At 41.0% G+C, this 12,744-nt stretch overlaps 1 protein-coding gene across 1 annotated transcript in view; it reads right to left on the reverse strand.

The window, feature by feature from the left end:
* The window catches only part of GTSF1 (gametocyte specific factor 1), a 17,683-nt gene extending 9,548 nt beyond the window's left edge, over nt 1-8,135 (reverse strand). The window contains exons 1-3 of the mRNA XM_003790464.1: nt 8,083-8,135; nt 6,066-6,110; nt 721-821 (exon numbers count right to left, since the gene is read on the reverse strand). Coding sequence (XP_003790512.1) covers nt 721-821; nt 6,066-6,081 — 117 coding nt within the window. The 5' untranslated portion in view covers nt 6,082-6,110; nt 8,083-8,135. The remainder of the gene's footprint in view (nt 1-720; nt 822-6,065; nt 6,111-8,082) is intronic.
* Nucleotides 8,136-12,744: the final 4,609 nt, after the last annotated feature.

Genomic DNA, 12,744 nt, shown 5'->3' on the forward strand with positions numbered 1-12,744 from the left:
ACTGATGCCTGAAGTGAGGCTCTAAATAATTTGACCTTTATTTTCGCTATTTCACTAAGGATAAACCCAAATGATAAAGTCTACTTTGCTGACCAACTCCTTATTTTAAAATGAAGTGTTTAATATTATACAAATCTCATGGCAAATATACCAGCAATTTAAAAATTTATTTTTTATTGTTTGAGATAGAGTCTCACTCTGTTGCCCTGGTACAGTGTTGTGGTGTCATAGCTCATAGCAACCTCAAACTCTTCTGCTCAAGCAATCTTTCTCAGAAAGACTTAGATTTCCCAGTAGCTGGGACTACAGAACACATACCACTACACCTGGCTAATTTTTTGTATTTTATATAAAGACAGAGTCTTGCCATATTGCTCAAGCTAGTCTCAAACTCCCGGCCTCAATCGATCCTCCCACCTCAGCCCCCCAAAGTGCTAAGATTAAAAGTGTGAGACCCTGCATCTGGCTTAGAGATGCTGTTTATAAAGGGTGCTTCATCAGCAGATAGGAGGAAGAAAACTAAGAAAATTTATGCACTCTAAGGAACAAACCAACTCCTTTCTATAAATGTTGGTATTTAACATTTGGGAGATTCCCAAACAATTCTACATTCAATTAAAACATTTTTAACACAATTATTTCATGCTTAGAAAATCTAGCTTTTTAAAAAAGAACTCAGGAGGACATTGGAGGGCAAAATTATGAAAGTAATACCCTTACCTTTCTGCACTTGATAAGATGATAAGGAAATCTGCAGGCCCTGATCTGGTGGTTTTTATCATAGGGGCATTGTAATAGCTTTTCAGGGTCTAGGGAGTCGACTGAAAGAGAGAAAAATACATTAAGTGAAACTATAATGGGTCCTTATAAAACTACAGCATTAGAGTTACATTTTATTTTTTAAAGAGAATCTGTAAAAACAGAACAAGATAGTCTAAAAAAGAAACTCAGATTAAAAAAAGATGACTAAACATTTAAAATAAAAATGTAACTGAGAAGATAAAATTATGTTATCAGTGAATCGTAGTAAGTACAGCAGAACCAGCAATTATGGAGTGAGGTCTCAGTTCATATTTGACTGAGTATGTATATTGTTTTCATTGTTGGTTAGCCTTACTAGAAAACAAAAAGTTAAATAAAATGATATCCTCATTTCTTTTTTAAAAAGTGCTAATTCAGGGTCATTCCTATCCCTCCAGCTAGTCCAACTAGAGCTTCCCAACCAGGATGCTGAACTTGGAGTGTATTGCTGGTATGTCAATATATTGATCTGGGGGCCCAGTGCACCTGCAAATCACATTCCCCTCACCCACCACATGAGTTGAGAGTAGTTAATTCTTCTCACTAGCATTCTTATCTATTACTACTATTCCATGACATGAAAAAAGTGATAAGCACTGTGTATCAGTGGTATGTTTTACAAAAATTGAGAAATAGTAGTGGACAGATGATTTCTTTTTTATGAGCCAAAGTCTCACTCTGTTGCTTGTGCTAGAGTGCTGTGGCATCAGCCTAGCTCACAGCAACCTCAAACTCTCAGGCTCAAGTGATCCTCTTGCCTCAGACTCCTGAATAGCTGGGACTACAGGTGCTTGTCACAACGCCCACCTATTTTTTCCAGTAGAGACAGGGTCTCATTCTTGTTCAGGCTGGCCTTGAATTCCCATAAAATTCTATTTAAAACTACCCTTAGTCTATACAAGATGCCCAGGTTGAATGCCAAATTTTAACAAGCTTGGTTAAGGAAGAGAAATTAAATGATTAAGCACATTCTGAGTATATTAAGAGGACAAGAAGTAACCTAATAAAATGCTCTTGCCACCCCTGAAGGCAATGATGAAAGTGAAATAAGATAAACAATTCACATTTGATAAGTAGCTTATAAACCAGGAGACTGTTAGGAAAATCAGAAGGCATTGGGTAATTGAAACAGACAGTTTCATTGGAAGAGTGGTAAACATAGAATCAACTGCTAACCATGATCACGATGCAAATGAGCCAGAAAGGTGACCTTAAGGACAGAATGAAAAGCCTAAAAGGATAGGCAGGCTTATTACGTCAACAGGCTCTATGTAACTAACAATATTTTCACATTTTTGAAGCTTTACGACACCCAGGGTGAGTTTACAGATGAACTTATTAGTTTCCCTTCATTTAATCCATTCCATTACCATCAAATGTTAGGCAGTGTCAGCAGCTGACAAATCGGATGGTAACTTCTGATTTATATACATCATACTGCCCAGATGGTGGCATCCGTCAGAATTGGTAAGAACTTCCTATCATAATGCTTCACTTCTTAGTCTCTGGCAACTTAGGTAAACTAATGTTTGTGTACTTCAAGTTGTAGGTCTAATCTAACTTGGTTTTCTAGATTTAAAAGAATTGTATTTTTAATGAAAAATTCCTTAATTGTGATAAAAGATGTAAAATTTATGTTAACTAATTTTAAGCGTTCAGTTTAGTAGTGTTAAATATATTCACATTGCTGTACAACCAATCTTCAGAAGTTTTTCATCTTGCAAAACTGAAACTCTTTATTTTATTGAGAAAGAGTCTCACTATGTTGCCCTTGGTAGAGGGCTGTGACGTCACAGCTCACAGCAATTGCAAACTCTTCGGCTCAAGCAATTCTCCTGCCTCAGCCTCCCAAACAGCTGGGACTACAGGTGCCCGCCACAACACCAGGCTATTTTTGATTGCAGTTGTCAATGTTGGTTAGCTGGCCTGGGCCAGGTTTGAACCCACCAACCTCGGTGTATGTGGCTGGTGCTGTAACCACTGTGTTATGGGCGCTGAGCCAAATACCAAAACTCTTTAAACATCAACTCTCCATTTCCCATTCCCTCTACTCCTTGGCAACCACAATTCTATTTTTTCTTTTTATGAGTTTGATTGTTCTAGATACACCACATATGTGAAATAACAGAGTATTTTTTTGTGACTAGCTTATTTCACTTCGTATAATGTCTTCAAGTTTCCTCCATTTTTGCAGCATGTGACAGGATTTTCTTCTGTCTTCCAGTTTGCTTTTTTCTTTTTTACTTAATCCATCTTTGTGCTCCCTCCATGCCAGTACATATTAGGAATATTTCGTTGCTGCATATGGATGTACTAAATTCTTAAATCTAAATTCCCTTACTGATGGACATTTATGTTGTTTCCAGTTTTTATTATCTACAATGTTATGACTAACAATATAGTATTTAGCTCTTTGTGCACTAGTATGAGTATTTCTCTTGGACAGACACCTAAGAGTGCTGCCTTGAAATGTATGTGTATTTAAAGTTGCAATAAATACTAATGTATGTGTATATAAGCAGTAATAAATACTATCAAAATGCTCTAAAACATTTTGTCTGTCTTTCTGGGAATATAATTTACTTTGGAAAAAAAAGTAGGTCTTTTTTGCAAGCTTCCTCCAAAAGTATAGACTCAGCTCTTCCTTAAATGTGGGTGGGGCTAAAACCCAGGGTGAGAAACAGAGGAAACTTCATGGAAATAGGGAATGAGGCCCAACAAAAGTTTATCATCAGCTAAGAAGTACATTCCAAAGAGAGAAGACAAGAGTTCTCTAGGCATTTATCAGATAAGGTTGGGGTCCCAGGTCAATTTGGGAAAGAGGTCAAGCATCTTCTAAGGCAGTACCTCTCAACCTTTAACACACTCTCTAGGTATTGAATCACTTAGGACTAAGTGACTGTTAAAATGCAGATTTTAATTTAGTGGGTCTGGAATGAGGCCTGAGATTGTGCATTTCTAGACAATATTTTTTTTTAAGCAAAAATCTGTGGCTAACAAAAGTAACAGGACTGAGAGACAAAAAGGAGAGATGTTCCTTTGTAATTTAACAGAGAGTAGTAAGCTTCCAGGAAAAAAAATACACACATATGTATACCCCCATGCAAGGGAGCCCTAAGGAAATGTTTTTTTTTTTTTTTGAGACAGAGCCTCAAGCTGTCCCCCTGGGTAGAGTGCCATGGCATCACGCTCACAGCAACCTCCAACTCCTGGGCTCAAGCGAGTCTCCTGCCTCAGCCTCCCAAGTAGCTGGGACTACAGGCGCCCGCCACAACGTCTGGCCATTTTTTGGTTGCAGCCATCGTTGTTGTTTGGCGGGCCCTGGCTGGGGATTCAAACCCGCCACCTTAGGTGTATGTGGCTGGCGCCTTAGCCGCTTGAGCCACAGGTGCTGAGCCATGGAATGTTATTTATTATTATTATTCTTTGAGACATACTCTCACTATGTCGCCCTGGGTAGGGTGCTGTGGTGTCATAGTTCACAGCAACCTCAAACTCTTGGGCTTAAGTGATTCTCCTGCCTCAGTCTCCTAAATAGCTGGGACTCCAGGCGCCTGCCACAACACCCAGCTATTTTTTGATTGTAGTTGTCGTTGTTTGGTAGGCCCTGGGCTGGATTTTTTTTTTTTTTTTTTGAGACAGAGCCTCAAGCTATCGCCTTAGGGAGAGTGCCATGGCGTCACACCTCACAGCAACTTCCAACTCCTGGCTTAAGTGATTCTCTTGCCTCAGCCTCCTGAGTAGCTGAGACCACCAGTGCCCACCAGAACGTTCGGCCATTTTTGGGTTGTAGTTGTCATTGTTTGGCAGGCCCGGGCTGGATTCAAACCCCCAGCTCTGGTGTATGTGACTGGAGTTTTAGCTGCTTGAGCTACAGGTGCTAAGCCCCTGGGATGGATTTAAACCCACTAACTCTGGTGTATGTGGCTGGCACCCTAGTCGCTGAACTACAGGCCCCAAGCCGGAGATGTACATCTTCTAAGGAAGATCAGTGATTCTCAAAGTGTGGTCCTTAATAGCATCAATATCACTTGGGAACTTGTTCGAAATGCAAATTCTCAGATCCCAGACCCAATCTTTTTGAAACAGAAAAAGTGAGACCCAGCAATCTGTGCTTTAACAAGCTCATCAAATAATTCTGCTGCATGCTAAGGTTTGAGTATCACTGTGTTATAGCTATTTAATAAAGACCAGAAGGTAGAATAAAGCTGAAATAGCCTTTAGTTGTACTTATTAATTAAAACAAGATTATGAAGACAGCAAACAGAAAACAAAGTAGGCCTTTGTTGACAAGTTTCATCCACAAGCATCAATTCAGGTTTTCCTCAAAGACCAAAGAGTAGAAATCACAGTGGTTACTGAGTAGCAGATATAAACAAAATAGAGGATTCAGGTTCTGACTCTGCCTCTAACTATGTAACCTTGGGCAAATCAATTAATCTAGACTCTATGTTCTCTGTTATAATAATTTTAGTAATTTTTTTCTTTTTTTGAGACAGAGTCTCACTTTGTTGCCCTCAGTAGAGTGTCGTGGTGTCATAGCAACCTCAAACTCTTGGGCTTAAGCGATTCTCTTGCCTCAGCTTCCCAAGTAGCTGGGACTTGAGACAACCTCCACACACTGGGCTGTTTTTAGAGATGTGGTCTCGCTCCGGCTCAGGTTGATCTCCAACTTGTGAGCTCAGGCAATCCACCCACCTTGGCTTCCCAGAGTGCTAGGAATACAGGTGTGAGCCATCACGCCCGGCCAATTTAAATGATTTTTCAGGTCCTTTTTGGTTCTACACCTGTATGAAGCCTAGGTGCGGGCTTCTCTTTGATTTCCTGGGTCACCTGAGAAACAAGAATCTTTTCCAAGATCTCTTATCCTAAAATTTTTTTTTACATCAACATTATTCTGTATATCATATTACCTCTCAAAATAAAACAGAAGTAACTATCCCTGTGTCATATGTACAAGGGGAAGTTCAAGTCCTGAAGAGTCAAAGTGTTTCATTTAATGAACATGTAGTTCAACAGAGGTGTCCTAACTGCAGCTTTTTCAAAGCTCTCTGACTTCTCATATCACTTAAATTACTTAAATTTCAAGCATCTTATTTCAAATTTGAGCACTTCTCTATGTTGTGGCATCATAGAGACTTTTCCTCCTCAGGAGTTCAGGGAGAAACTCAAATTTTTTTCCTAGCACACTAAAAGTCTTGTCAGACATAAAACTGCATGTAAATGATTTAACTTATTTTCTAAAAGCAACAAAAAGTACATACTGTAAGTTTCTTCCATGTTGGAAATAAAGGAGCTGAATCCAAGTGCTGGAAAAAAAAAAGTATGGTTCAGGGAATCAGAAATAAGGTGTACCAAAAGATAGCCCTAAGAAGTGGAGTCACTTCTATAATTGAAGTTATCACATTCACCATAACAAATTCTTATTCTCCTCTCCCCCACCCCTCAATATTTTTCCCTCTTTTAAGCATTATTCTCTGTAATATTTTAACACTGTTGCCTAATGTCTAGGGTCTGCCAATACTTAACGAAAATTAAATATGATACTATAGTTCAAATTTAGACTGTATGGAGGTGATAAGATGTCAATCTATCATGTTAATCTTTCTTAAGTGCTATTACTTGAGCGTCTGTCACTGTTCACCATCTACTAGGGTTTGATGCTATTTAACATTAGAGGGGGCAAGTCAATACTTGCCACAATAGAAGAATAGTGTTATTTAACTTATGGATCAACACAGTAATATGTATTATTATAAAGCTCTCCTCTCAAATTCTTTTCTTTTTTTGTTGTTGTTGTTGTTGCAATTTTTGGCCAGGGCCGAGTTTGAATCCGCCACCTCCAGCATAGGGCTGGCGCCCTACTCCTTGAGCCACAGGCATCACTTTCCTCTCAAATTCTTAAAAACAGTGGACAGGTTACCAATCTTGCTCCCCTCTGGGGTCTGGGAATGCTAGAAGCTTTTGTCAGATAGTATACACTTAACCCTTTCAATATGCTTGGAGATATTCTAATTTATCATTTTTATGACTTAAACATGATCAGAAGTGCCACACTGATATTCTCCCTTTTTCTAGCAATCCTTCCCTTCTCTTCTTCTCCCTCCAATTCCTAGGTTAAAATGGCAAAACTTGTTAAGTTTCTTCTGTGCACTGAGGGAAAATTCTGAAATGTTAGGACTTAATAACTGTCTCTATTATGGATAACACAGTCAGAAGGGAATAAATCTGTAAGAAATGTGAAAGATTAAAAGAAATAGTTTGGTGAATTTGGATCCTCCTCTACCAGAGAGCTCCTTCATTGAGCACTGTGACTAAATAAAATTATGAGAAAAAACTAAATTTATATAAAACTACCCCCATGGAAACTTCTGAAAACTGTCTGGACTTACAGCTGCTGTCTCTAGAGCATGCTGTCCTTTGGCCCCTCATACAATTCTACACCCCCTAACCCCCCATTCTATGACATAAGCAGCCTTGGAACCTATGTTAGGAAATACAAATGATCAGCTGGAACTCCAGTTTTTTGCTGCAGAGCCCATTTGTTTATTAAAATTATCAGTGAAACTGTCTTAAAAAATATTTTTCATGTTTGAATTAAGAAATCTTGACTGTCCTTTTTGACACATTTTACTTATACAGTTACTTTATACTTTTTCATAAAAAAAAAAAAGATTTAGAAGGAAGAACCAGGTACTATGTTTCTTGATTTTAAGGCACATAAAAGGGTAAGGAACACCAGATTTAGCAGCTGTAGGAAGCCAACCTATTTGTTGTGAGCAAAAGCACGAATTACATTAGACTAAATCACTTAGCTGTGTCCATTTAAGTATTTTCTGCATGAGCTGTTAACAGGTTTGCCTTTCCACTAGGACTAGACCACGGTGAAATGGGCAAACTACACCCAAGCCGTCCAGTTAGGCCCCTGGACGTTGTCAGAGGCTATTGGTTAAATTCTTTAACAGAAGTCGGAGCTTCAGCAAAAGAATCAATTTTTCCCTTTAAACAAACAAACCAACCAGAGTAGATTTAAGCGCCTGGACTAAATAGGAGGAGGTCGGGAAGGTAGTTAATTTAAAAAGAATGTAGAAAAGGCGCCAGGGAGGCCCTCGAGTGGACGACGCAGCGGAACCGCCAGCCAAACAGCAGCGTTTGGGCCCACAGGGCCCCAAGTCACGGGCGGGAAAGGGAAAAAGAAGCTATCAGCGCGCTAAGTCATCTCACAACACGGAAGGTGACCAGTTTGGAGGCACCAAGCCAGGGCGGTGACCTCTTTCCTACCTCGGTCAGACACACTCTTCCCCACAGTCGCCTTCACCCCACATCCGAGCCTCAGCAACGCTCACTTCCTGCGCCAGCGGCGTGTGGGGGTGGGGCGCGGGGGTGGGGCGGCTCCCCACTTCCTGTGACGTGCACTGGCCCAGTGTGCATGCACGTGCGGGGGGACCCGGGGGTCTTCCCTTTGGGGGCCCGGCTCTTCTGGGGCCCTCTGGGGCCCTTCTCTTAGGTCTGCTCGCCTTTGGCTCGTCCTCTCTTAGGGGTCCATTCTCTGGCCCCCAGAACTAGAAGGGCCTTGTGCAGGTGGAATCCCCCCCACTTTGCTCTGGGTCTTCTGGGCAGCCATCTTAGAAAAGAGAAAGCGGTTTAGAAATGGGCCCGTGAGGGCAAGGGACTGGTTAGAGGTGGGAGCTCTCTGGAAAGAAGTCTTGTTTATGGAGGTTATCTAGTAGACAGGTAATTTAGATTTTGAGGGGCGAGAAGAGGAATTATAAAGGAGATGGGCAGAGCAGCCAAAAAAACCATCGCGAAGGACAAGAATTTTGTGTCTAGGTGTTTTGTATGGCGCATGATGTAAAATCCCCCGATTCAAAATGCATATATAGTATCTGAGAATGCTTGGTGGGATGATGGACATCCGTCAGATTAACGGACGTCTTAGGGTTGGGGAGAGAGCTCAGTGGACAGCTGGAGAGGAGAGGTTTGGCAAGTTACAACTTGTTAGTAGAAGGCCTAATACTGTGAGCCTTTCTTCTGAAAATTGGGATATCAAAAAGAGTGTAAGCAGGCTCGGCACTCGTGGCACAGTGGTTACGGCGCCAGCCACAAACAGCAAGGCTGGCGGGTACGAACTCGGCCTGGGCCAGCTAAACAACAGGGACAACTGCAACAGAAAAATAGCCAGGCATTGTGGTGGGCGTCTGTCGTCCCAGCCACTTGGGAGGCTGAGGCAAGAGAATCGCTTAAGCAAAGAGTTAGAGGTTGCTGTGAGCTGTGATACCGCTGCACTCTACTGAGGGCCACATAGTGAAACTCTGTCTTAAACAAAAAAAGAAAAAAAAAGTGTAAACAGAAATTCTTGTTCCCAAAGTGTTTAGAAAAACAAGTCCTGAGGGCAGTGCCTAGGCCCATCCACCGGAGGTAGTAGGTTCAAACCCAGACCAAGCCAAAAACTGCAAACAAAAAACAAACCCACAACAACAACAACAAAAACACAAGTCCCGAAATGATTGAAAGGTTAAATGGCAGTATGACAGATGACAAAAAAAGTGTTAGAGACTGTAAATTCCTATGAGGAAGAAATCCGTGGAGGCTGAAATGAGCTGAGAAGGCATTATGGAGAAAAGGGACTTGGCATCTTTGCAAGTTAGAAAAAAAGGAAGGTGTTGGCCCTATTGGTAGACCTGGCGATAATTTTCAAAGCCAAAGGTAAAATATGTGAAATGACAAAAATTATGTGCTGGCTTGGTGCCTGTACACTGTGGTTAAGGCACCAGCCACATAACACTGAGTTTGGTGGTTCAAACCCAGCCCAGGCCTGCTAAACAACATGAAAACTGCAACAAAAAATAGCCGGGCAGTGTAGCTAGTGCCTGCAGTCCCAGCTACTTGGGAGGCTGAGGCAAGAGAATCGCCTAAGCCCAAGAGCTGGAGAGTGCTGTGAGCTGTGACGCTATTACACTCTACAGAGGGCGACAAAGTGAGACTCTGTCTCTATAAAAAAAAAAAAAAAAAAAAATTCTGTGCTGTCCAAGGTGTAGGAGGCTGTCTGGGAGATTAGGTGCTGAAATTTTGGGATTTCTGGAACATTTCAGTGGTTTAGAGACTAAATATGACTTGAGAGAACCTATCCTGACAGCAAAAACTGAATGTAGCTTTAATGAAAAGGATCATGGAGGTGAGACATTTTATTTTTTTCATGAATAATTCCAAACAAATAATTGTTATTTTTTGTTTGTTTTGTATTTTCCGACTAGCAGTCCTTAGGCTGAAGGGAGTGTGTTTAACAGCCATTGGTTCAGATTAAGACACTAAAAAGAAATCCGTGTTGACGGAATCCAGGCTCAAGCCATTCTTGTAGGTTAGTGGTCTGTACCTTAGACTAATCTGGGGAGCTTTCAAGACATACCACTCCAAATTCCCTTCCCAGACCAATTAATTAGAAAGAGCCAGGCATAGTTATTTTTTAAAATTACCCAGATGATGTTAATATGCAGCCAGGGCTAAGAACCACTGACCTAGGCACTGTTTTGAATTTATAAAAGCTATTCTTGCACCTGGTGGCCTGGATGATTCATGTGAAGGAGGAGCAAACTGTTAAAGTGCTTCTTGAAAGATAATTGCTACGAATGAAAGCTTCATTGCAAGCTGAGCACAAAGCATTTTAGCAAAAGCTGCTGTCTTGCAGTTTTAGATTGTTAGGAAATATTTTAAATTTTTTTTATGAAATCTTAAATGTCTGAGTTTATCACAATATCATTTATGCAGATTGATGGGGTTAGTGTGATTTAAATGGAGATGTGATTTTTTTCAGGCTTTAAATTGCAGTGATCTGGTGCAATTGCTGACACTGTTATTATGACCCATAAGTACTTTTTATGCAGATACCTGCAGATAGAAATTTCTGAGGAAGAGAGAACTAAGGGCTTGATAGGGTGGGGAGTGGGTACCAAACCAGAATCCAAAGTCAGGCTTCACTGCATTCAGTAATGCTTTGTCAGGGTGACAGGATCCTCAACTGATAAAGCTGTTTCATTTAGCCCCAGTGAACAAGCTCACCAACTTTCAAACAAACAAAAACCAAACCTGTCTTTCAATGCTGATTTTGAAATAAAAATGCACCACACAGCTATTCTTTCTACTCTTAAGTGCTTTGTTCATTCCTTTCCAACCCATAAATTTCCTGCTTTAGCTGAGATCCCTGCTGAGCTTTCTTTCAGACTGGTTTTCCAGCCCAGTTGATTGTATTTCTAGAGGAAAAGGCAATGAGACCAAGGTGTTTACACAAGGGTCATTCTAGGAGCAATCTATTCCTTGCTGGTTTTATCTATGCATATACCAATGTCTATCCCTAAATTGTTGATTATAGTTTTACAGTTAATTATTGGTTTAAAACAAAATCTCTAGGGCGGTGCCTGTGGCTCAAAGGAGTAGGGCACTGGTCCCATATACGGGAGATGGCTCCGGCCAAAAACTGCAAAAAACCCCCTCTAGACTAATGATTAAATGGATTTGTAAGCTAAGTGATTGAAAGAAACTTTGTTAGAAAAAGGGTTTTCTCAGCTCTTAGGATTGAAGGAATTCCAGGAGTCCTTGAAACAGAATTTTCAGTGCTTTAGAAGGTCTAATAAAACATAAGCTTTTGGCTTGGTGCCTGTGGCTCAAGAGGCTAAGGCACCAGCCACATACACCTGAGCTGGCGGGTTCGAATACAGCCCATACCCACCAAACAACAATGACGGTTGCAAACAAAAAATAGCCAGACTGCATGGTGGGTGCCTGTAGTCCCAGCTACTTGGGAGGTGGAGACAGGAGAATCGCTTGAGCCCAGGAGCTGGAGGTTGCTGTGATCTATGATGCTACAGCACTCTACCAAGGGTGACAGCTTGAGACTCTGTCTCAAAAACAAAACAAAACAGGCTCGGCGCCTGTGGCTCAAGTGGCTAAGGCGCCAGCCACATACACCTAAGGTGGTGGGTTCGAATCCAGCCCGGGCCTGCCAAACAACAATGATGGCTGCAACTGAAAAAAAAATAGCCAGGCGTTGTGCCGGGCGCCTGTGGTCCCAGCAACTTGGGAGGCAGAGGTAGGAGACTCGCTTGAGCCCAGGAGTTGGAGGTTGCTGTGAGCTATGCCACGGCACTCTACCCAGGGGGACAGCTTGAGGTTTAAAAAAAAAAAAAAAAAAAAACAAAAAACTTAAGCCTTTGCTCACCAAAAGACTAAAATACTATATTTCTTTGTTTCTAGCTTGGATTTGGCCAACTAAGTTCTGGTTTTCATTTAATTATGATTTCTGATTGGTAGTTAAGTGTATAATTAAAAATAGAAAAATTATTCAATAAATACAGTTGCGAAATCTTTGAAAGTGAGGGATCTATGGGGGAACATCATAGGTGCTCTTATTGGTGAGAATATATTAGGAAATACTGCTTTAGAGGAGGGTAAAAAGTTGGGGTTGGTTATAATTGTTCAGGCAAAGTATCAGGGAGAGAAGGCACAGACAGTGAAAATGAATTTTTGCTTAAAAAAAAGTTGCTAATGGGAACTTGCCTAGAATATCCAACATTTAGTTCTAGAAAGCTAAAGGAAGATTCAGGATGAATGAAAAAACCCAGCAGTGATAATTTGTCTATACTTTAGATTTGTTTTGTGTCCTAATATGTAAAGTTTTATGTAACTCCATAATTCACATTACATAACTCTGTAATCCACATTGCCTCCTTTTTCTTTTCTTTTTTGTTTTGAGATAGGGTCTTGCTCTGTTGCTCTGGTTAGAGTGCAGGGGTGTCATCATAGCCTGAGCCTCCCAAGTAGCTGGGACTGCAGGAGCATGCTACCATGCCTGGCTAATTTTTCTATTTTTTGTAGAGACAGGAGTCTCATTCTTTTTTTTTTTTTTTGAGACGGAGCCTCAAGCTGTCCCCCTGGGTAGAGTGCTATGGC

Source organism: Otolemur garnettii, unplaced genomic scaffold, assembly GCF_000181295.1.
Source record: "Otolemur garnettii isolate 467f Iridium unplaced genomic scaffold, OtoGar3 scaffold00043, whole genome shotgun sequence".
In the NCBI taxonomy this organism is placed as follows: domain Eukaryota; kingdom Metazoa; phylum Chordata; class Mammalia; order Primates; family Galagidae; genus Otolemur; species Otolemur garnettii.